The 25032-nt window shown below is 45.6% G+C and overlaps 1 protein-coding gene across 1 annotated transcript in view; it reads left to right on the plus strand.

Moving 5' to 3' along the window:
- The first annotated feature begins 219 nt into the window (after positions 1-219).
- Positions 220-25032, plus strand: part of TUB (TUB bipartite transcription factor) — a 63090-nt gene continuing 38277 nt past the window's right edge. The window contains 3 exon segments of the mRNA XM_074335943.1: positions 220-270; positions 273-397; positions 956-1003. Of these exon segments, the coding sequence (XP_074192044.1) occupies positions 235-270; positions 273-397; positions 956-1003 (209 nt within the window). The 5' untranslated portion in view covers positions 220-234.

A 25032-nucleotide genomic window follows, 5' to 3' on the forward strand; every position in this document is an offset into this window, starting at 1 on the left:
CTCCTGTAGAGCTTAGGAGGGAGACTATGACCAACAGAGAGGGTTTCCACTGTGCTAATGAATCAGAGATGGTTGTTAGTTCAACTGTTGTCACGGTGATGGAGGAAGATACCCAAGTGGACTGTGCTAATCTCAGCACTGAGCCAGTGACACAAGGAAGTACATCACGCTCCAGGTCTTTGTGTGCAGTCCCTCCAGGATCAGCCCCCAAACTCACCCCATCCTCTGGCCACCATGGGGCCCAGGACCCCTTTGCTTTCTTTCTGGATTTGCACGCTTTTGCCAAGACAGGGATTTTGTTCCCAGGAGGCACTCCCCGGCCCATGGGATCTCAGCATTCAAAGCAACACAGGAAACTTGGGCCCCTGAAACGGGGCCACCGAAGAGATCCAGATCGGTAAGCATTCAACACCCCTGCCTTTAGCCCACGGACCCCACATCACATCCACTCCACGCCCTCCCGATGACCTCACCCGTTTGCCGTTCTAAGGCCTCCCCTTCCCCATTGCCACATGGGATCCCACCACCCAGGCCTTCCAAAGCCTCGGGCTCTATAGACAGGGAAACCAGGAGGCTTTGTTCCTCTCCCTGCCCAGGATCTCAGGGGGTTCCTTTATCATAGAGTGAGGCCTCTGCCCTTGGCGGTTCCACATGGCTTCCCTCTGCCTGTTCTGGTGGGCTCCTTCCAGCCTCCACCCCCGCCCCCCATGTTTCATTCCCACAGCTCTGGTTCTTACCGCTCTCATTCTGGGCTGCCTGCCTGCTGTCCCAGGCCCCACAGAGTGAGCACCCGACGGAAGTCCCTCCACCCCGATCCCACTTAACTCCCACCTGAAGCGACTGAGACCGAGGCCCTGAAGGAGGCCTTGAGTGACCGCAGTCTGGCCAGGCAAGGGGCAGGAATGACGAGGTGAGGCAACATGGGCGTGGAGTCACCCCTGCTTTTCCTCCTCAGGAGAACAACCAGGAGGAGGTACTGGAAGGAAGGAAGGGACATCGTTCGGTGAGCTGGCAGGGGAGAAGGGAGCACTGACTGGGGAAGGACCATCCACAGGAGACTGTGTGGGGAGGTGGTGGGCAAGACATGGGCGGATCAGGGGCGGACCCCATATGTGCTGGGGTGCGTGTGTGTCAAATGGGGTCCAGGGGAGGGTGTGACCCCTAAGCAAACTCTGCACTCATGTGGCTGTTATGGCCTTGGTTTGTTCCTCCTGGATCCTCCCGTGGTCCTTTTGCCCCACCAGCCAGGTGGTGCTGAAGAGAGTGCCCAGAGTTCTGTGCTCGGCTCCCCAGCCTGTCCTGCGACTCTCAGCCAGGCCTTCCCTGGACCACTGAGGACATTCCTTCCCACTGTCTGAGTACCCAGACCTGCCTCACTGGCACCCTCAGGCCTGTCTCCTACAGTAAGGAGATGTGTCTGTCAGGACTCCTGACCAGGACTTCATTTGTGTCCTACTGATGGCAGGGTCCCTAGGATGTATTTTTTGGCACAAAGGATGGGCAGAAATAGCTGCCCTGTGAAGGAGGGGACTCAGCCCTGTGTACAGATGAGAAAGATGCTGGGATCCCCTCCCCAGGTGCAGCATGGCTGCTGAAGATTCCCCAGTGCCTGAAGAATCTGCTTGCCCTTCCAGGGTCCAGGCCAGAAAAATAGGGGGCATCTGGGGCTCTGTTTTGCCTCCTCATGGGTGTTGGTCTTGGGTTTCTGATGGGGTCTGTGATGATGGGGTCCTAAAAAGGAAGCTCTGTGCAGAGCCATGGGTCTCAGGTATGGCCCCATAACCGGGACCTCCTGTGTCCTCCTTTTCTACACATAGCTTCAAACCAGGTTGACTTTTTAACCTGTAGAAAATCTCATGAAGAGAAATGGGAGGAGTGGTGTATCACTTGAGCAAACCTCAGAGGCTCTTGGGAAGGAGGGGGAGGAGGAGAATGAAGGGTGCAAGTAGTGCAACCCAGGGGGATGACTCTGCTGCATGACTCTAATGAGGCTGGAAGACTTCAGCTCCTCTGTCTTCTGCAGCTGCTGCATTTTGCCCTTTGTGAGCTGATGAGTCTCCTTTCTGCACCCACCACCCATATGCTGTTAAGTTTGCAAGAGCCTTTGAGATGCCACATCCAACCCCTTGTTTAACAGGCAAAACCGAGGCCTCAGAGCAGGGTCACACTGCAAGTTCATAGCAGAGTCAGGACTAGAAAGCAGGCCTCCTGCTCAAGGCTCTTTCTCTGAACTACAGACCAGGGAGCCAGCCTCGCTGTGTGGGAGGCAAGAGCCTTGCTGGAAATGAGTGGTCCTTTGGTTTGACCTTGCTTCCTGTGAACGGAGGCCCTGGGCACACGGTGGTCTATGTATCTGTAGCTGATGGCTGGCTGGCAGGGACTCCAGGCCATACTGGGTTTTGGGGGTGATACCCTTTCTGGGATTTGGTGCCTCTCTACTTTACCCAGGGCCCCCAACACCACTCTGGTTATTCCATGTTGAAAAGCTCTACCACTATCCCTTAAAAACTGCATTGATTCAAGATGCTGCCAACAAGTGTGATGTTTCACCCATTGTGGTCAGTCCTGTGTGAGCACACAGTGCTGTCAGTGGATGGAAAAGGGAAATGAGAACCAGGTGGACTCAGGGTTGAGAGCTGTGTTATAGGGACGCATCTCTGCAGGTTGGGAATAGTCATAATTAATGGCAAAGTTAGATGATCCAGCCATGTAGTGACATAGCATTCTTTCTCTCCTCTGTATTTTCTTTGGGCCCATTTTCCTGGTTCCTTCCGTTTGTAACCCAGTTAAGAAACAAAACAAAATTACCAAGGTATTTCCTACCCTTTTAATCCCAACCTATTGAACTCAAAGTGAGTGTTTGTTATCTCCACTTCCTCACCTCCTGCTGAGTCCTCAATCCACTGCAACCTGATTTCTGCCCCCACTTCATCACTGGTGTTTCCCACGCCTCCAGTCAAGTCTCCAGTCATTCTTAACGGTAAATCCGGAAGTCTTTCAATTCCTAGTTGATCTCTCAGCAGCATTTGACGTAGCTGAGTGCACTCTGCCTTTTGAAGCATTCTTCCCTTGCATCCTGTGACCCCACACTCTCCTTTTCTACCTGCCATTCTGTTAATTATTTCTGTTTTCTTCATGAGATTTTCTTCTTTTCACCCTGGAAATAAATGCTGGTGTGTCTCAGGATTCTGCCCTGGCCTTCTTTTCTCCCTTACACTGATCCCATTGATTACCCTGGCTTCAACTTCCATCTAGCTGGCGACTCAAGTTGCTCCCTAGACCTTTCTTCTTCATTTTTTCTTTTCAGTTCTATCAGTTTTTGCTTCACGTGTATTGAAGCATTGTTCTTGGCTACATAAACATGTAAGATTATGTGTCCTCTTAAGAGCTTAACCCCTTCATCAATATGATATATCTTTATTGCTGGTAGTATTTCTTGTTCTGAAGTCTAGTTGGTCTGAGATTAATATAATTGCTCCAGCTTTATGTTGATTAGTGTTTGTATGGCGTATCTTTTTCCATTCTTTTAATCTCTCTGTATTTAAAGTTGGTTTCTTTTAGAAAACATATATGTAATTGCATCATTTTTATCCAATCTGACAATTTGGCTTTTTATTTGGAGTGTTCAGATATTTAATTTACATTAAATATCAATATGGTTGAGTTTAAATCTACCATCTTGCCATTAGTATTCTATTTCCCCCACTTGTTCTTTGTTCCCTTTTTCTTCTTTTCTTGCTTTCTTTGAGAGTGGGTATTTTTTATGATTTTGTTTTTTCTCCATTTTTAGCTTGTTAGTCGAAATTCTTTTTTGATTATGTTTGTTTTTCTTAGTGATTACTCTATGGTTTACCATATACATCTTCAACTTACCACAGTCTACCTTAATATAATATTATACCACTTCTCGTATATTACAAAAACCTTACACGAATATACTTCCATTTCTTCTCTTTGTCTTTTGAGCTGTTATTGTTATACATTTTGCATTTACCTATGATATAAACCCAACAATACATTATGATTGTTTTACTTTAAATAGTCAGTTATCTCTTAAAAAAACTTTATTGGGATATAATTTGTATACCATATAATTTACCTATTTATAAAGTACAATCCAGTGGGTTTTTAATTGTGCAACCATCACCACAATCAATTTTAGAATATTTTCATTTACTCCCCTACAAAAAACCCATCACCATTAGCAGTCACTCCCCTTTCTTCTACCCACTCCCAGCCCTACACAACTGCTAATTTATTTTCTATCTTTATAGATTTGCCTATTGTGAACATTTCATATAAATGGAATCATATATGTCATCTTTTGTGACTGGCTTCTTTCCTTAGCATAATGTTTTCAAGATTCATCCATGTTGTAGCATGTCTCAATACTTCATTTTTTTTCATTGCCAAATAGTGTTCTACTGTGTGGACATACCACATTTTGCTTATCGATTCATCAGTTGATGGACATTTGAGTTGTTTCCACTTTTTACCTATTATAAATGATGCTGCTATGAACATTTGCAGACATGTTTCATTTCTCTTGGGTATATACCTAGGAGTAGAACTTCTGGGAAACTCTTCAACCTTTTGAGAAACCACCAGACTGTTTTCCAAAGGGACTGGGAACCACCAGACTGTTTTCCTATTCCCACCAGCAGTATATAAGGATTGCAATTCATTTACATCCTTGCCATTACATATTTTATCTGTGATTTTGATCATAGCCATCTTGGTGAGTGTGAAATGGTAGCTCATTGTGGTTTTGACTTGTATTTACCTGATGAAAAATAATGACTAATGATGTGCCTATAGCCATTTGTATATCTTCTTTGGAAAAAATGTTTATTCAAATCTTTTGCCCAGTTTTTACATGGGTTGTTTGTCTTTTTATTATTGAGTTATAAACATTCTTTATATATTCTAGATACAAGTCCTTTATCAAACAATGATTCGCAAATATTTTATACCATTCTGTTGGTTGTCTTTTCACTTTCATGATAGTGAAACACAAAAGTTTTAAATTTTGCCACACAAAAGTTTTAAATTTTGATTAAATATATCTATTTTTTTTCTTTTGTTGCTTGTACTTTTGGTGTCATATCTAAGAAATCATTGCTTAATCCAAGGTTACAAAGATTTATGCCTATGTTTTCTTAGAGTTTTATGGTTTTAGCTCTTACATTTAGGTCTTTTATTAATTCTGAGTTAATTTTTGTATACCTGTGGTGTGAGGTAGAGGATCCCAAGTCATTCTCATTTTGGCTATTTCTTTGTCCCAGCACCCTTTGCTGAAAAAAACTATTATTCCCCTATAAAATAGTCTTGGCATCCTTGCCAAAAATCAGTTGACTGTAAATGTGAGTTTATTACTAGACTCTCAATTCTACTGTGTTGATTTGTGTGCCTTATACTAATACTTCACTGTCTTGATTATTGTAGCTTTATCATAAATTGTGGAGTCAGGAAGTGTGAGCTTTCCAAATTTATACTTTTTCAAGATTGTTTTGGCTATGCTGGGTCCCTTAAATTTGCATACAAGTATGAATTTTAGGAACAGCTTGTCAATTTCTGCAAAGAAACCAGCTGGTATTCTGATGGGGATTGAGTGAATCTGTGTATCAATTTGGGAGTATTGCCACTTTAACAATATTTAATATTCTGACCCATAAACACAGGATACCTTTTTATTTATTTAGGTCTTATTTCATATTTTTCAAAGTATCTTCCAATGAATAGTCTTACACTTATTTTTTTAATTCACTTCTCAGTATTTTATCATTGTTGATGCTCTTGTAAGCTGAATTGTTTTCTTCATTTCATTTTTGGATTGTTCACGGCAAGTGTGTAGAAATATAACTGATTTTGTATATTGTTCTTATATCCTGCAAGCTTGCTGAACTTGTTTATTAGTTATAATAGTTTTTTAGTGAATACCTTAGGGTTTTTTTTTTATACAAAATCATGTCATCTCTGAATAGAGACAGTTTTACTTCCTCCTTTCTAATTTGGATGCCTTTTATTTCATTTTTCCCCCCTAATTGCCTTGGTTAGAACTTTCAGTGCAATGTTGAATAGATTGGTCAAGAGTGAGTATCCTTGTTTTGATCTCAGGGGGGATGCCTTCAATCTTGCACTTTTAAGTATGATCTTAGTGTTTGCTTTTTAGTAGATGTCCCTTGTCAGGGTGAGAAAATCCCCTCCTAATTCTAGTTTTTTGAATGATTTTATCATGAAAGGGTGTCAAATTTTTTCTGTATCTACTGAGATGATTAAATGGTTTTGTCCTTTATTCTACTGATATTGTGTATTATATTAATTGATTTAATAAATTAATAAAGATAAGACAACTTTGCATCCTTGGGATAAATCCTACTTGGTCAAGATATATAATCCTTTGTATATGTTGCTGCATTTAGTTTGTTATTTTGTTTGATTTTAATGAGAAAAAAATTATTTCACATGAACCTGCATATTTACCATTTCCAATGCTCTTCATACTATATATATTCAAACTGGCATCTAGTCTCATTTTCCTTCTCCCTGAAGGACTTATTTTGACATTTTGTGTAGTGCTGATCTGCTGGTGATGCGTTCTCTTAGCGTTTATTTGTATGAAGCAGCCTTTATTTTGCTTTCATCTTTGAAAGGTACTTTGTCCCAAAATAAAAATTGACAGTTTTTTTTTTTTTCATTTTTCTTTCAGTGTCTTAAAGATGTTGCTCTACTGTCTTCTGGTTTGCAATGTTTCTGATGAGAAGTGTGCTGCTTTTTTCCCTTTGCTCCTGTTTGCAGTGTCAGCCCCCACCCCCTTTTCTGGCTGCTTTTTAAGATTTTCTCTTTATCACTGGTTTTCAAAATTTGATTATAAGGTGTTTGGTGTAGTTTTCTTAATATTTCTTCTGCTTGAGGTCTTTTGAGATTGTTGGATTTTTCTGTTTATAGTTTTCATCAAATTTGAAAAACATTTGGGTATTATTTCCTCAAATATTTTTTTCTACCTCTTCCTTTTTTTCCTGCCTCCCCCTTCCTTTTGTTTTTCTATAACTAATTACATGTACATTAGACTGCTTGATGTTGTTCCACAAGTCACTGATACTTTGGGTTTTCTTTTTTAAGTATTTTTTCACACTGAGTTTTATTTTGGAATATTTCTATTTCTATATCTTTGAATTCACTGGTCTTTTCTTCTGTGGTGTCTAATTCTGTGCCAGGCCACACTGAAGCCGGAGTTATTTTTCCAAAGCTGATATAATCATATCATCCCCCCTCTTAATGTTTTTCAGTAGCTTCTTTAAATCTTTAGCATACAGCCCAATCTTAGTGGAGATAAAAGGCTCTTTCCTGGTTGGTTCCAGTTATGCTCTCAGGCATCTTCTCATCTCCTGCCTTTCCTTCCACCATCAGCACCAGTCTCACAAACTTACATGCTGTCTTCCATTTCAGGGCTTTACCTGTGGTCCCTTCCATATCTTCACCTGATAAAACTTCTCATCATTCTTTAGAACTTGATATCACCTTCTCCAGGAAGCCTATTCAGATGTTCTCAGTTACACACAGTGCTAAACTCTGTAAGTCTTAGTCAACTTTAATCATGGGTTATATTTGAATCAGCTGCTGGGCTATGACCTCTCTGAGGGTAAGATCCTGTCTTGCTTGGTTCTATACTCTTAGTGGAGGGCCAGAGTGCATGCTCAGTATAAGTGCACTGAATGAATGAAAACTGACTATGGAGGCATGGCTGGCTGAAACGAAGAGACCCAAGACCAGTTGCCCTTCAACGGTCTGGATGTCCTCAGGGCTTTCAGGCCCAGAGCAGAAGGACTCAGTGCACCAGACTCCCTCCCAGAGCTGGGTAGTACTAGGCTTGTGGGTTGGTGCTGTCTCCCTGCTCTACTCCACAGGGGCTAGACCTCCTGTGGCTGCATTTATCACTGCTTCAGAGGGAGCCCTGCTGTATCACCCCAGCCTGCATGGGCCTGAGTCCTGGGAAAGGTCTTGGGGTGGCTGGACTTTAGGCTCCACAGTAAAGCCATCTCTTGTGTGAGGAAACTGTGCCACAGAAAGCCTGATGTGTCACAGGGAATTCTTTTTGAAAAGAGATTTTAGAATAGGATGTGCTAAAGGGCTTGGATGACTGGGACATGCCACCATACAATCTAACTCTGCTAGGAAAGGTCTCATTTGCTCCTCCATTTTAAAAATTACATACTTTACTATCATTTGATTATAAGCTCTATGAAGGCAGGGACCATGTCTGTCTTTTTCATTGTTATGTCCTCAGCCTCCAGTGCATATACACAGTAAGCACTCAAATAATTATTGAATGGATAATAATAGCCACAATTTACTGAGGATTTATAGTATATCACACAAGGTTCTATGCCATTTACACATATTAACTCATGTAACAGTCACAACCACCATATGCTCTTGTTCTAATTTTGCTGCTGAAGAAACTGGGACACAGAATGATTAAGTAAATTGTCCAAGGTCATATTGTCACATAGGTGGTGAGAAAAGCTTTCAAAAACTTGTATTCTTAATCTCTGTTGAATGAATGAATGAATAAATGGATGAATGAATGTCCTGATTTATAGTATCTACAAAAGGGGACCATAATAGATAAAAGTGTACTTCCTAAAACAAGCATCAGAACATCAGACTTCCCATAATTTGGACTATTCCTACTCAATATCAATTAATATAGCTCTCTGTATTACGTATATATAGTGTTATATAATTACCGTGTTTCCCCGACAATAAGACCTAGCTGGACAATCAGCTCTAATGCATCTTTTGGAGCAAAAATTAATATAAAACCCAGTATTATATTATATTACATTACATTATATTATATTATATTATATTATATTATATTATATTATATTATATTATATTATACCTGGTCTTATAGTAAAATAAGACCGGGTATTATATTACATTATATTATACCCAATCTTATATTATAGTAAAATAAGACTGGGTCTTATATTAATTTTTGCTCCAAAAGCATTAGAGCTGATTGTCTGGCTAGGTCTTATTTTTGGAGAAACACAGTATATATAATATGCAACTAAATATAGAAGTACTATAAGTATGAAGTAATATTTACACATAGTATTTATCATTACTGTTAACACTGTGATCTTATTGCATGCCAGGCTTCGTATTAAGTGTTTTCATTTAACATTTGTAATTATGTGAAATAGGTGTTAGCATCCCTGGGAATTGTTATGCTGTAGGTAAGGCTGAGGGAGGATAAGCCCAAGGTCACAGAGCTTATTACAGAGCAGAATTTGGGCCCACATCTATTTGACTCTACATCTGCACTCTTAAGGGCTTTGCCATACTCCCTCTCCCATAGTCCAGCTAAAGCCTGGCCACCTGGGGCTTTCTAAGCTCTTTCTCTCCCAGGAAGCTTCCAAATCCTAGGGCATGGTCCTTACTTTACAATCCTACCCAAGGTGGACTGTCAGTGCCTGAGCAGGTTTTCCCAGGTCCTGTCCAGTAGGGAAAGCTGAAGCTTGGACAGTTCAGACACTCGTTGGTAGTCCCAGTACGAATTTAAGGGGTGCCATATTGGAGCCCACCCTAGATTAACAGAATCAGAATCTCTGGGAATGTGGCCCAAGAATCTGAATTTTTAAATAGCTCCCCAAGTAACCAATGTCCAGACAGATTTGGGAACCACTGGCGGTCCAGGCTCAGGAAAGAGGAATTAGACACTCAAGAAAGAAGTGGTGGTCTCTTGCCCAGGCCAACTTTACAACACCTGTTAGCATCATGATGGCATCATGTGTTGTGAACATATATTGTAAATTAACATTACAAAAATTTTAAACCATATGTTCACTGTAGTAAATTTGGAATATATGATATAAAGAAGAAAAGTAAGAGTACCTATAATCCCAACACCCAGAGGTAACTCCTGTTAATATTTTTATTTATTTCGATTTTTAAACTTTTTTGAAGTACATATAGTATGCATAACAATGCACAAATTTTAAGTGCACAGCTAATGAATTTTCACAGCTGACCACAGTCATGTTAAGAAAACACAGACTGAAAAGCAGACATTGCCAGCACCCCAGACATTCTCTTTGAGCACCTTGCTGGTAACTGCTCCCTCCTAAATAAGTTCTCCTGACTCCTAACATCACACATTAATTTTCCCTCTGTTTGACTTTTATATAAATGGAATAATTCATTATCTACTCTTTGCGTTTGGTTTATTTTGCTCAATATTGTATTTGTGAGATTCGTCTGTGTTAGGCATATAGTCCTCGGGTAGTTAGTTCATTGCTGCTGTACAGTATTTAACTGTGTGACCATAGCACAATTTATATGTCCATTCTACTGATGATGGGCATTTGGGCAGTTGAAAGCATTTGGCAATTGTGACTAGTGCCGCTATGAATATTCTTGGGCCTGTTTCCTGGTGCACGTGTACACACATTTCTGCGGGGGTGGGGGGGGTGCCTAGGAGCAGAGTTGCTGAGTTTTATGTTCATCCTTGTAGATTCTGCCAGTTTTCCAAAATGGTTCTACCCATATGCTTCACCAGCAGCATATGAGTCCTGGTTGCTCCATAGCCTCACCAAAACTTAGGCTTCTCTGTCTTTTTGTTTCAGCCGTTCTGGTGAGTGTGTAGTGGATGGTATTGTGGTTTTACTTTGCATTTCCCTGGTGAGTGATGAAGTTGAGCATCTTTTCCTGCATGCATTTCTTTTTAATCTTTTACTTATGTACCCACCCCTGGTAATCCTTAGTTCATTTTTAAAAAGAAAGAAAAGGAAAAGGAATAAGGCCAAACCATAAAGCAAATATGTGTGTGTGTGTGTGTGTGTGTGTGTGTGTGTGTGTGTGTATTTTGAGTAAAGTACTATGTTATCTTTCCCTTCAGTGAAGTACGTCATCTTAAAAATAAGTTCTAACTGTAAGACCTTGAAGAAAATGCATGCTCTGCCGTTGTTCCGTCTTTTAGCTCTTTCTTCTTTGCTCTGCTCAATCATTTAATTTTAGTTGCTGCACCAACAGCACTTGTATCCATTTGGGGATGCATTTTTATAAACTTTGCATTAATATTCTTTAAAGAAAGGCTATTGTGACAAAGGAAAGCTTCAGCTCAGGGTGAGGAAGGAAGCCTTGGGTGGCTAATGCCCAGAACTCGTTACCACTGTTGTTCTTCTGGGAGCTTCCAGTAGGGAACTTTGCTGAGTGGAATGGACTGGAGTGGTGAGCATTGCAGAGTAGATTATAAAAATAAGGTTGTTTTGTTTTGTGTTGTTACTACAGAAAAGTGTTTCTTAATTGAAAAAAATAGGTTTAAACTCTCTTTAGGTGTTATTTTGGGAAAAAATCTATTTGGGTGCTATCTGAAAAAAATATGCAGCATGAGTGTGTTCACAAGTAGGAATTGCATATGCGTGTGTGTGTGCATATATCCTTTTAACAAAGTTGTGCAGAATGTTTTGTCATCTAAATTTTCACGCAACATATTTTCCCCATATCATTAAATGTAATTAGAAAAACATTGTTTTCAGTGGCTGTTGAATAGTTCTTTTTATGGACTTACTGAAATTTATTTAACCATTCTCCTATTTTACTTCAATTTCTAATTCTCAATGACGAACATCTTTGTATATACATCTCCATGCTCATTTGATTACTTTCTTAGAATAGCTTCAGAGAATTGAAATTAATGGCTCAAAAAGAATGACTATCTGAAAGATATTCATGAAAGTTCTTTGATACACTGACGTGGCCACATTTCCTTCCAGAAAAACTACCCGTCCTCACTCTCCCCTAGTACATGAAATGCCTCGCTCAGTGCACATCTGCCAACTTCGCATTTACTTCAATTGCAGTGTCTCTTGCCATATAGGAGACTGTCGTTTTTAACCTAATGAAATATGTATGGTTTCTGGATTTAGGACCATGCTTAGAAAAGCTCCCCTACTCTCTACACATGATTAGAAAAAACTATTCTCTAACATTTTCTATGTGTAGTTTTCTCTTTTTCTTTTTCCTAATAAATCTTTGATCCATCTGTAATTTTTTTTGTATATGAAATGAGGGAGGGGTAACTAACCCCCCACCCTACCCCCACCAATAGCAAGTTGATCTCTAAACCATTTAGTAAATAGTGCAACATTCTTCAGTGTCTTGCAAGGCCATCTTTATCATATACCAGTTTCCTCTGCAGACCTGGATCTGTTTCCACATTGCATTAGTCTGTGTAGTCATTCTCTAGTCAGTACCGTTATTTTTTGGTTATTTCAGATTCATATTACAGTTTGATAGATGGTGTGCTAGTGCCTCCTTATTCTTTTTCTTTTACAAGATTTTCTTGGCTGTCTTGGAAAGTTGGCTTATTTTTGCAGATGAATCTTGGAATAAATTCATCCAGTTAAAAAGAAAAAGTTCTACTGCACTTGTGATTAGAATGGCATCAAATCTATAAAATTCATTTGACAAAATTACAATGCCATCCAGGAATAGAGGCTGCATCTCCTTTTATTAAGGGTGTTTGTATAGTTTGCATTCTTAGAGTTTTAGTGTGTTTTCATGTATCTGAGACATATCTTGTGAAGTTTTCCTAGATATGTTATTGTTTTCTGTTGCTTTGGTGAATAAGGTCCTTGTTATAATATTTTAAACTATGTGTTTCTGCTACGTAGGAAAGTTATTTAGAGTTGGTGTGTCAGAGCTGGAGTCAGTATGTCAGAGATAAAAGGGTTAGGGTGTTGTGTCACCCTCACTGAGCCCTGTGAACACTGAGGCCAGAGGGTTGGAGATTTGCCCCAAGCTGCAAGGTGAGTCATGGCCAGTTTGAGTCTGGAGCCCAGCCTGTGTCCACTGGAAACCCTCCAAGTTAGACAAAGAGAAGGACTTGTTGTAACTCATTAGTCAGGAAGCCAACTGCTGTTGCCATGGAAACCTGAAGACAACATCTTCTGGGAGGACCAGGATGCAGAATTCAGAGAGAACAAGCTGCACTAGGGTGGAGCCAGTCTCGGATGGCCCATCTCTGGGCCTCTGTGTGTGTGTGTGTGTGTGTGTGTGTGTGTGTGTGTGTGTGTGAGACACTTTCTAAAGAGGGAGGTGGCCACCTCACCTTTAGTGCTCAAAGGCCTGGTCCATTACTCTGGATCATTGCAGGGTGGTGCTGTAAGAAAGGGTGAGGTGCATGGAGATGGCTTCCCTGTGTCCATCAGGGCCCAGTCCAAAGCTGCTCTTAGAGCTGGACCGAAGTGTTCTGGGCAGAAGTGTTGACATCTGCCCTTCATGGGCCCTGGAACCCAGCTGGCATCTGATTTGGACACTGACTTCTCCTCCATCAGATGATTGGGTAGCCACATAGACATTGGGGTGATAGGAGCAGAGACAGCCCTTTACCCCAGGACTCACGCTGCTGCTGATGGGCCAGAGGGCAAGGACAATGCAGAAGTAGAGGATGATGGTCTGGGGACTGGACGGGCTGACCTGCATGTGGAGCTGAGCATTGGGACCGCCAAGGACAGAATGTGCCTCTGCCACAGCCTCAGTCTGGCATGACACAGGCAGGGGTCACCCCAAGGAGTCCCGCGAGCACCTGCGGAGTTTGTGGCTGAGCCCTGACTTCCCTGTTCACCTTCCCGCCGGCCCTCCCACCACAATCCTATGCCTCTAGTCCTCTGGTCCCTCCTGGTGAGCCCAGGAGAGCCTGAGCTCAGCATTCATTGCAGCCTGAGAAACGCCTGTGTGTTCTTATGGAGGCCTGCTCAGGCTGGGCAGGCACGGGAGAAGCTTCCTGAAGCAGGTAGGCATCTTAGTTTGGGGTTGGGGTGCTGCGGAGAACAGGAAGGAGAAGGAGCCACCTGTGGTACCTAAGGCTGGAAAACAAAGGTGTTTAGCTAGCAGACCTTGTCCCATCCCTTCCCAAACCTTGGTTGGCCTCCCGTGCCTCAGGCCAGGGCCTGACCTCCTGGGAAGTGAGCTGTCACCCCAGGGAAGCTCACCCCATCTTTCCTGCCTTATGCCACCAGGATCCACATTATGTTTCTGATCCAGGAAGTGGGCTTAGGGGGCTGGTGTGGGGGTTGTCTTCTGTCTTGGAACATGGGGGTGATATGGGAATTGCTGGAGTGTGTGAGCCCTGTGTATAAGATGGGCATGTTTGAGGCCTGTGATACGTGAGCGTGGGGAGAACTAGAGGTAAGTGATTGTATATATACATGCATAGTGTGTGCATGTATGTGTGGGTAGGGGAGGAAGTATGTGTGTTATGTCTGGAGTGTGGCTATGTGGTAATCTGGATGGGGGTGTGTGGCGGGTAGGGTGAGGTATCCACTGATGTGGGAAATGCCTTGAGTGAGGATAATTGGTATTTGGTGGAGGGTATGCATGTATGACGTATATGAAGGGTTTCAGGTATATATGCATGTATGAGTATTGTGGTTTAGGTATGTGGATAATGCGTGTGTATGAGATCTAACTGGAGGTCAAATATGTATGTGAAGTACCTGGGGTGAGGTATACACGTAAGCTTGTCTACGAATAGTATAGGAGGGGCTGACGTTATTGTATGTGGTGTGGTTTGGGAGCGGGAGGGTTATGTGTGGGTCCAAAATATGCGCATGGTATGTCTGAGGTAATGGCTGTGTTGGGAAGTGATGGAAATGAACCAACGCATGAGTGTGCAAAGTGTGTGCAGAAGGGGTAAGGGGGCACGTAATCCTCCCCACACTTAGGAGTTGGTGGGCATGATTTCCCCTCCAAATTGAGGAACCTGAAGCTCCGTGGGGAAACAAGCACCGTCCCACCTCTGGCAGCTCACAACCTAGACCCTAGAGGGTTCGGGGAGGGAGCTGGCCTCTGGTGGACCAGTGGGTTTTGGTGGGTCATGTTCAGTTCTTCAGGATTACTGTACTGGAGCTGGCTCGCATTGGCTCACGAGAATCAATTGCCCAATAAAGGAGCATTTTTGTAAGCCAGTTGTTAAACATAGCTGTTATTAAGAATTAAATTATTGTTTTGTTGTTTGTCTAGACTAAAAACATGATGGAAAAAATGTTACTAACACAGATTAAATTTTGAAGCTTGTCATGTCTATAGCTGCTTCATGTGACTAGCACAAAATATTAAAGAAATATTCTTGCAGTGTTCAAAAACTATTAACCAATATAGCACAGAAGCCACTCTAATCACTGATGAATGAGTGACGTTCTGACATGTCTTTGTTGTTTCACTTTAATCTTACTTGTTAAATGAAAATATCAACCAACATTCAAGTTGGAACGACACTCATTTGTCATTGCAACCATGGGTTGGCTCCAGATAAAAAGTAAGGCAAAAATCAATGAACGCATTGATTTCTCAGACAATCATCTGGCTATGTGGAATTTTTGTTTGTAAATTATGTGCTATCCATCCTTTATATCACCCAAATGTATAATAAACGTATGTATCCATACAGGCCAACATTTCTGGGAGAGCTGGATTAAGCATCACTGTTGAAAGCTCCCGAGTAAGCGCTATGTTCCTTACAGTCCTCACATGTCGCCTTCATTGTACATGGGCTGAGGTGAGGGGGGTAGGTGTAACCTGCAGAGGCACTGGGAGCAGCTTCTCAGATTTCCAGACAAGCTGTGGCTTGTCACTAGCTTAGCTGTGACCTCCGCCTGGGCATTGGGGCTCACCCGGAGGGCCCATTCACTCAGCACGCACGGTCTCAGCCCCTTGTCTGTGCCAGGTGCCAGGGACTTACAGGGAAGGGGAAGACATGATCCCTGCCTGCATGGAGCTCCCGGCCCAGAGCAGGAGACACCCAGGCACAGACAGTTACTCCCTGGAGAGCATGGGGTAAAAAGGAGGCAACTCGCCCAGCTGGAGAAGGAGGGAGGTGGGGACAAGGGGAGTTGGCTTGATATTGGTATTCCACCTAGAACAGTGTTTCTCAGCATTTAGTGCACAGCATCCATGGGAACTCTGCTGAAAATGCAGTCTCTGTTGGTGGGTCTGGGCAGGGCAGGGACCAGGAGTCTGCAGTATGCCAAGGGATGGTGAAGCAGGTGAGCCTCAGGCCACACTTGGAGAAACATTGATCTGGGGAGAGAAGAGGGTGTGTGCAGAGGCAGAGAGCTGAGAAACAGCAAGTTCCGTTGGGAGATCTGCAAGGAGACTTTCAAGGTAGCAAAGCAGAGGCGGGCCAGGCTGGGAGGGCAGAGAGAGGCAGGAGACAGAGTGGGGCAGCTCACGCAGCCTTGTAAGCCTCATGAAGGGGTTTGAGTTCTGTCTTGTGGAAGGAGGAGCCGTGGGAGGATCCTTGTTCGCAGACAAGTTCTCTGCTCAGATTGACTGAAAAGTGTGATGCTTGTGGAGCAGGCAGAATGGGAGGTGGGGATTGGCAGGAGGCTGGAGATATAGGAGGCCTGAACCCAGGCAGAGAAAGCACAGGGGGCTGATCGGAGGGCTTCTCGGGCCAAATGAAGGCGAGAGGAGTTAGGTAGCATCTAGGTTTCTGGGGTGATTGAGTAAATGGGAGGGCCATTCCTGTTGTCAGAAAACACAGGAGGAAGAGCAGGTCTGGCGTGAGATAAGTTCGGTTTTGGAGCTGGAGACTTAGGAATGCTTCTGGAGGGACTCAGGGGAGCCATTAGGACAGTGGGGGAGCCATGGGAGTGGAGAGGTCACCTGGGGCAACACAGAATGAGAAGAGTGTCAGAATAGGTGCCCGGGTCCAGTCCTGAAGGGCCAGGAATGTGGTGCCTGTCTTGGCGTCATTTCTGGGAGGGGTGGCCCACCAGTCGCCAGGTCTCTCCACGCCCGAGAGCCAGAGAGTGGGTGAGAGGTCGGAGGAGTTCAGAACCACGGTCAGGGTGGCTGACGCCTTCGGCGAGGAGCTGGCGGTCACAGTGGTTAGGAGTCATGGGGCCTCAGTTCTAGCGCAAGTCCTGGCTCTGCTACCAAGTTGCCGTGTGACCTTTGGCAAATTACTACCTACTCTGGGCCTCAGCTTCTTCATCTGCAAATGGGAAGGTTGGATCAGACCAGTGACTTTCAAATGACATTTGGAGCCCCAAAGTCACCCAGAAGTATCTCCAGGGAATCACTGGGAAGAAGGGAAGAGGCGGAGGGTGTGGCTCTCTAGCCCCCACCCTCCCCCCAGCTTCATCCAGAACCACTTGCCTTTATGTCTCCTCTGTTGGCTGCCAGCTGGGTCAGAGGATCCCAAGTCTGTGAAGCCTTGTCAACACAGACACTGATGGAGCCTGAAGAGTAATGAAACATGAGGAGAAAACCAAATATTCCCATAGAGATATTGTGTGAGCCTCAATGCCCATTTCCCACGTAGCACGGCTGCCCTTATGCTCACGGTTATATCGGACTCGGCTCTGCCTACTTGTGGGCAATTTCATCAGTTGATGCAGCTCAGCTTGCTCCCCCTTCCTGGCAGGTGGGCCACCAGCCTCAGCCATCAGTGTGCCCTGAGTGGGGTCCATGTGACACTGCCCTTTCCCACAGCTTCCAAGGACAATGTAGAGTGAGGCTGAAGCTCCAAGGGAGCCTCCCTGCCCCTTACCACTCTCTGTCCATTGTTTTTACAAAGACAGAGCAAGGATTCTCTAAACAGGACACAAACACTTGGGTTCTTTCCAAAGCCTGGCCCCAGGGACAGTGCCCACCATGTACTGGAGGCCTCAGTGGGTAGTACCCTGTTTCCCCCGACCCAACCCACCTTCCCCCAAATACCCCTGACAGCTGGGCACTAACAGTCAAGTGGAGGTGAGGCTGGGCCTAGGTCAGGGGAGGGCAGTGAGAGGAAAGGCCCTAAGAGGGGACAGAAATATCCTTCCAGGGCTCCCACAGGGAAAATGAGGACCTTTCAAGTTTATATGGCCTCATATCCCTGTGAAGCCCATGCCTGGCTCCTCTCCATCAAGGCAGAGCCTCTGAGCTGCCCACACCCTTGCTATGGGACCCTGTGGTGATGGAATCTGCTCAGAGGGGCCAGAGGTCACCCTTATTTGTCCTGTGCCCCGTCAAGCCCAAGCTCATGTCCCAGCATGCACTTCCTCCCCATTGGTGGGAAGATTGTCCTGCCCTTGCCCCACCCTCTAAGGGATCTAGACCCCCAGATCAGGCCACACTGGGCCCAAGGACTCCAGGCTTGAAGACAGTGCCTTTGTGGAGCTCCAAGGTCTCCCAGGTCTCTACTACCTCGGGAACAATTTGGAGGAAGATCTCAGCGGAAGTGGCCTCCTCCCTGTTACCTCAGTATACTAGCTAGGGTTCAGGAAGTTGCTCCAGGGCCATTGGGAAAAGCCTCCCTAGCCCCCCTCTTTTCCCTGGAGTCCCTCTCTGATCCTCCCCTTGCTCTCTTGGTTCCTCAGGACCATGGAGGCCACTTCAACCAGTTCTCACTTTGCAGGGTGGTTGGATCGGGGCAGGGGTGACGACTCTCGGTGTTTCCTGATAACAGGCTGGGGGACTCAAGCACCAATGTGAAGCTGAAGAGAGTCGTGGAGACAGGGGGCGGTGAGACGGAGTCTGCCCAGGCCATGCCCGTGGCCAGGGTGTGGCCTTGGGCCTGGGGAGGGTCGCTGTTTGAGAGGAGGACGCAGCTTTATAAAATGACTCCGTAAGTATGGCCTGGGCAGGCGGGTCCACAGGCCCCACTGCCCTCCCTGGGACATGGGTGTGGACCAGGAGGCACCTGTAATAGGTGACTCTGCAGCATGCTCTGGGGAACCCAGATTGCTGGGAGGCTACCAGTGTCAGGGAAGTGCAAGTGCTGGGGCCAGGGCAGAGGCTGGCTCTGGGCTTCTGGGGAATCAGGGAGCCCAGGTGCTCTCAGCAGCCCGTGGAGGGTCTGCCCCGATGTTCTAGGCCCCTGGGCTTGAGGCCTTCCCTTGAAAGGTGCGTGTGTGTGTGTGTGTACATGTGAAGGGCTGCAGTCTCTGCCATGACTGCTGAGTGTAATCTGGCCTTTGGCCCAAAATAAGAGCCCTGTGAACTCAGGAACCCAGGAAGGCAGGCCCATGATTTTTTTGTCAGGCATCAAGGCTCCAGAATGGTGATTTGCCTCATAGGAACCTCTGGGAGAGTTTTGAAAAATACACATTCTCAGACCCCACCCCCATAGATTCTAGGATGGGACCCAGGAATCTCTAATTTTTAAAGCCCTCCGGGTGGTTTTTTTTTAATTATTATTGTTTTTTAAATTTTTTATTGGAGAACAGTGTGTTTCTCCAGGGCCCATCAGCTCCAAATAGTTGTCCTTCAATCTAGTTGTGGAGGGCGCAGCTCAGCTCCAAGTCCAGTTACTGTTTTCAATCTGTAGTTGCAGGGGGCGTAGCCCACCATCCCATGCAGGAATTGAACCGGCAACCTTGTTATTAAGAGCTCGCACTCTAACCAACTGAGCCATCCGGCTGCCCGCCCCCCAGGTGGTTTGATGGATAGCTGTAGCTGGGTGAGGAAACCATCGCTCTAGGGGGACACTGACGCTGGGCCAGTCTTACTGTAGGTGTGTGGAAGCCCAGGCCTCCATTAGACACGCATACGTTGACTCTTGAAGATGTTCTGGTCGTCCAGAATCTCATGGGAGAGGAAGACCCAACGTGTTCTCAATAACCTCTTCCTGCAGCACAGAGGACAAAGAATGGCGCAGAGGCAGGCCCTTGAGGGACAAAGACTCCAGAAGGAAAAGGGTGAAGCCTAAGGAGAAAGGATTCCTGCATCCCAGGGTCCAGGGCCTCATGCGCAGTCCTCTGGCTCTCAGAGCCCAGGGCACTGGGTCCACACCAGCCCCAGCACAGCCCCCATCCAGTCCCGTGGGCAAGCCTGGTTCTTTTTGTACAAACACAAGGGAAAGAGAAGAGAGGTTAAAGACAGGAATTCTTGGAAGGTGAGCATGCTCGAGGGTAGTTATGAAATTTCATCAACGGAGTTCCTTTTTAACATTTTTAATCTTTTAAAAAAAGAACCCACTTAATTTAAAATGACCTCTAAAGCCCTCCTAATTAACATGAAGGTTACTGACTTAAATGAATCAACATGAAGTAACCAAGTGAACATTTATATGGTGAAGCTGGAGTCTGAGTTGGTCTGAGTGGTTTATTTCCCGTCTGGCCTGCCCAGGGACACATACTCATTTCTCCCAACACTACACACGTCCACACCTCCTAGCTGTAGAGTGTCCTAGGTGCTCACTCGACCCAATTTGCTTAGTCAGTCCCCAAGTGCTGAACCCTTGGGCTCTTTCCAATTTCTTGCTGTTATAAATATCACTGCTATGAATATCTCTGTACAAATTACTTCCTTAGTATTTTACTGGGAAGCATTCCCCAAGTGGAATTACTAGGTTAAAGGGCATGAGCAATTTTATAGTTCTTGTCACATATTACTAGATAGTCTTGTGGAAATATTGAATCCCTTTACCACGGCACCAATTATGTATAGTTGACCTCATGGCTGTCCCATATTAAGGTTCATTGTTTTTATTTATTTGGAGCTGTGTTATTTTGTTTTGATATTCCCCTTTTGGCCATATTGTTAAGGAGTGGTGCTGTAAATTTGTTTTCAGTGTGTATTACTGTCATGATTGGTAGAGTGAGGCATTCTCTGAAGGACCCTGAGGACCTGATGGGCATTATTGGTCCTGCAGGGGTTATGGTGAGACCAGTCCTGAATTGGAGAGCTGGGCCGGGGCTGGGAAATGGAAAGTTTTGAGTTTCTAGCCTTACTCAGTCCTCATCACCCAGCAGTAGGGCAGCAGGCACACCAGAGCCACAGTTCAGGTGTCCTGAAGCAGAGCAGTGAGTGTGCTTTGAAAGCAGCAGTACTTGTGCCGAGTGTAGGGAACTAAGATAACAGAGAGAGGGAAAAACCGTGGCCCCATGCTCATCCCCGACCTGACGGGCTCTGCTGGGGGTCGGCACAGCCACCTGCTCTAGCTGTGGTCTTCTCGTGCGCAGATTGTCATGTGGTGCTTGTGGCTGTGGCCATGGGGAGAAATCACATTCGGGGTTTTGTACTACACTTGCTGGTTGTCGTGATCCTGATGACCGTTGGGGAACTACACCAAGAGTTTGTCCACTGCCTGTCAAACCAGGGCTTTGATGGTGGCCAGAGAGGCTAGCTAGGTAAGGCCAGGAGGTCTGGCCATCGTATCTTGGTTGAAATCCAACCATGGGGAGTTTGGGACAAGGAGTATGTTAGGGAACATTGACTCAAGTCAGGGTCCAAGACAGTGGCCTGCACGTAATGTCAGGAGGGCTCATCAGTGACATCAGGGACTTAAGACAGAGACAGTGAGGTTCAGGGGCATGAAACCTGGTGATAGAAACTGGGGGTCATGGCTGGTGTGGTCAGGGCCGTGGAGCATCCAGGGAGCTCAGAAGAGATAGGCCAGATAAGGGAGGAGAGTAAGTCCAGGCACATGTGGCTGATGGGCAGCCGAAGTCAGTGTCAAAGGACTCAGAAAACTTGAGAACAAAGAGTCAGATATGGACACTCGAGGTATTCTGGGTAGGATGGAGCAGTATGGCAGTTTTTGCAACCAAAGGGGTCTTGGTGTCCCCGTACCAAGGGCCTATCCATGTTAAAGCAGACATTGGGGGAGGGGAAGACACAGGGCTAGAATAAGATACAGACAATAGGGCCCCACCTCTTGGAGGGGAATTGTCATGGGAAACTGGCCAGGGTATCAACATTCCAGCCTAGCACCTGGATTTGGGGCAGGACTCCTGCAGAGGTCAGGGACATCGGGCTGAGGGTGAAGCATGAATGTTGCTGGGGTAGCAGGGAGCTGTCCTGAGATCACCAAGGTCCTACAGGCTTTCGGCAGGAAGCAAACCCCCTTTCCCTTTCATTCTTGGCCTGTTGCTCATGGCGCCAGGGCTTGAGTGGGGCTGGGGCAAGTGGTAATGGACAGAGGAGACATGGCAGGGCCAGGACCACTCAAATGGCAACTAGAGAAGTGGTTTGGTGCAGCAGAAGTGTGGGGTTTCGATTTAGATAAGCTGGTCTGATCCTGGCTCTATACATTACTGGGTGACCTCAGTTTAACATCTGTGAGCCTCAACTTCCTCTTCTGTAAAATGGGGATATTCGTTATAAAGTGGTTGAAATTATTAAAACAGAAAAGAATACATGAAAGTGCTCAGCACAGATAGTTGTTTCTCAGCAAATGCCAGTTTCCTTCCTTTTGCCTCCTCTAGTACCTAGAGCAGGGTCGAGTGGCTCTGTAGGACCAGGCAGACTTACACCCTAGGCCTTGGACTGGGGAGTGAGGAAGCTGGGGGAGGTAGAGAGGGGACAGCATGCTCTCCAGTAAGTCCAGGAGCAGAGCTGGAATAGAACCTCAGCTTCTGGTTAATCTGACCTGGGGGTCATGGTGAATTTAGCCACGTGGACATACAACATGGGAAACAGCAAGTGGATGGGTAATCCTTGCAAGTTTATGAGCCTTGGTTTCCTTATCTGAAAAATGGGTATTTTAATACCTTGCTTCCAGAATCGTGTGAAGACTAGCGATAATGCATGGAAAGCACTAGCACTGCTCGTGCACATAATAGGAGGCCCATACACGTATATATATATATATATATATATATATATATATATATATATATATATATATATATATATATGTGATAGTGTGGTTTCTGTGGCTGCTGACACCTCTATGAACCTCAGAATCATGTGAGGGGTTTCTCTCTCCAGCTTGGGGTTTTACAGACATGAACAGGGCATATGTGTGGGGATTGTGCTCTGGCTGGTTCTGTGGCTAATCGTGTCATCCTAGTGTTGGCTGAGGGGGGTGGGGGCTTCCCGAGATCCCTGGGACCTTTGGGGGTTCTGAGGATACTGCCAGGGGGCAGAATGGGCACATAGAAGTTCTTTTCTGAGAGTGGCAAGTGCCAGCGTCTACTCAGGCACTGGGCTGAGGTCTCACTTGGCATATGGTGGGGCAGCCTTTTCCCCTGTAGGAGCGTTACCAGAGGCAGGCAGCATGGAGATGGAGGGAGTCAGGAGGGGCGCAGCACTGTCAAGCGCGGGTGAGGATGGAGGTGACAAGCATGTCTTTGCAATCCAGAGGGAGCTGGGCCTGGGTTTGGCTCCTGGACCCGTCAGCTACCTGTGCCCTGGTCCTGATCCCAGGCCTGCCCTGTTACTGTGCACCGAGGACTGGGTTGTGGACCTCACTCTTCTCTGGGGGCAGAAGGACCATGCAGAGGGTCCAGATAGCAGGGGAAAGTCACCCTGAGGCTGCTTCAGACTTCCCCCATGGGTCTCCCTAGTGGGTACCACAGCTCTGGGGCAAGAGGATTCTGGGGTTCTGAATCCCAGCCTATCACCTGCAAGTGGGAGACCTAGGGCAAGTCTAGTGTATCTGACTTGTAGTCTCCCTTCCCAGAAAATGCCTTCATGGGTCAGTCGTTGTGCTTGTGTTAGACATGCAGCGTGGGGCAGAATCAGACCTGGTCCCTGGGCCACTGAGCTCATGGTCTAGGAACTAGATTAGTTATTACATCAGTCATAGCTGCTGGTGTTTAGGGACTTCAGCGGTGGTTACAAAAGCACTCTGAGGGGTTGGGAAGCCACGTGTAACTGCCAGGTGTATAGCCCGTGCACTTTGCAAATAGCTTGCAGTCCCCATCCCCTCTGGATCTGTCTGGACCTGCCAGGATCTTCTGGGAAACCTGTGCAGCCCTCTCCCCAGTATGTGTGTACACACACACACACACACACACACACACACACACACACACAGCCACCACCGTGTAAAGATGGGGCTCCACCCTCTCACTCTGTCTCTGACCTCCATTCTGAACTTCTCACTCCAGCTGGCTCTACTCCTGCTTCCTGATTGGCTCCCTACTCTCCCAGTATTTGTCCGTCAGAAGTTGCTAGTTTGTCAGTGGCCTCAGCCCATAATTCTGACACTAACTAGGTCCTGCTTTTCCAGGTTACAGTCTGGGTCCCCTTTCCTGCAACAAAGTGTAGTAACAGCCACTCTTTATTGAGCATTTAGGAGCTAGTGCAATGGGATTGTTGAGGAGCTGCTTTTTTCCCGTTTACTCTCCTGTCCAGCAGGGTCAAGGAGAGCACCTAAACAAGTAACATAGCCCTGGGTTTGCTCCCTGCCTCTGCTCCTTGTTAGTTCTGTGAACTTGGGCAAGTTCCTTTACCTTCTGAAATCTGTTTCCTGATCTGTAAAATGGGAATAATAATAGTGCCTTTTCTACAGGGCTGCCGTAGAGCTTAAATGAGGCCCTGTATGTGAAGCTTTTAGCACAGTGCCCAGCACATAGTAGGTGTTTAATAAATGTTAGCCTCTGTTAATATTTTGTGCCTAAGAACATATTTGGAGTAGACAACAGGAAGAATCACCCTCATTTATACTCGTACACTCAGCAAATATTTACTGATCTTCTTTGTCCTAGGGACTGGAGATACAGCAGGGAGCAAAACAGGAAAATCCCTGCTTAGGTTGCTTATCGCCTCCTAGTTTCCACAGCCACAGACTCACGCCTCTGCTGTCAGCCCTGTCCTCTCCGCTGAGGCAGCCTTCCCTGCCCTGTCTCCTTCAGCCTCAGCCTCTGCCCACCCTCAGAACTCCCTGAATTTCATCTCCTGACCCCTCCTCTCACCAAGCTGGGCTTTTCCACTCACCTGGACTGCGGTGTCCTACAGACACTCAAACCGAGCTCATCCAAACTGGAACTCACCACATCCAACCCCCTCTCAAACCTCCTCCTCCCCTTCTATTCCCTGAGGGGGTCCCTGTCCACTCCTGCCCCACCTCAAACATGCAACTGTCCCATCATCTTCTTCATCATCACCACTTAGAGAGCAGTTACTTAGGCACTGTTCGAAAGGCTTTCGTTCATTACGTTATTTAATCTCTTGGTATCTTTAAGAAGTAGTTCCAGTTGTTTGAAGATGAGAAAACAAGCCAGAACAGTGAAATATTAGGTTGGTGCAAAAGTAATTGCAGTTTTTGCAATTGTTTTTAACCTTTTAAACCACAATTAC

Source organism: Rhinolophus sinicus, linkage group LG06 (assembly GCF_036562045.2).
Source record: "Rhinolophus sinicus isolate RSC01 linkage group LG06, ASM3656204v1, whole genome shotgun sequence".
Classification (NCBI taxonomy): domain Eukaryota; kingdom Metazoa; phylum Chordata; class Mammalia; order Chiroptera; family Rhinolophidae; genus Rhinolophus; species Rhinolophus sinicus.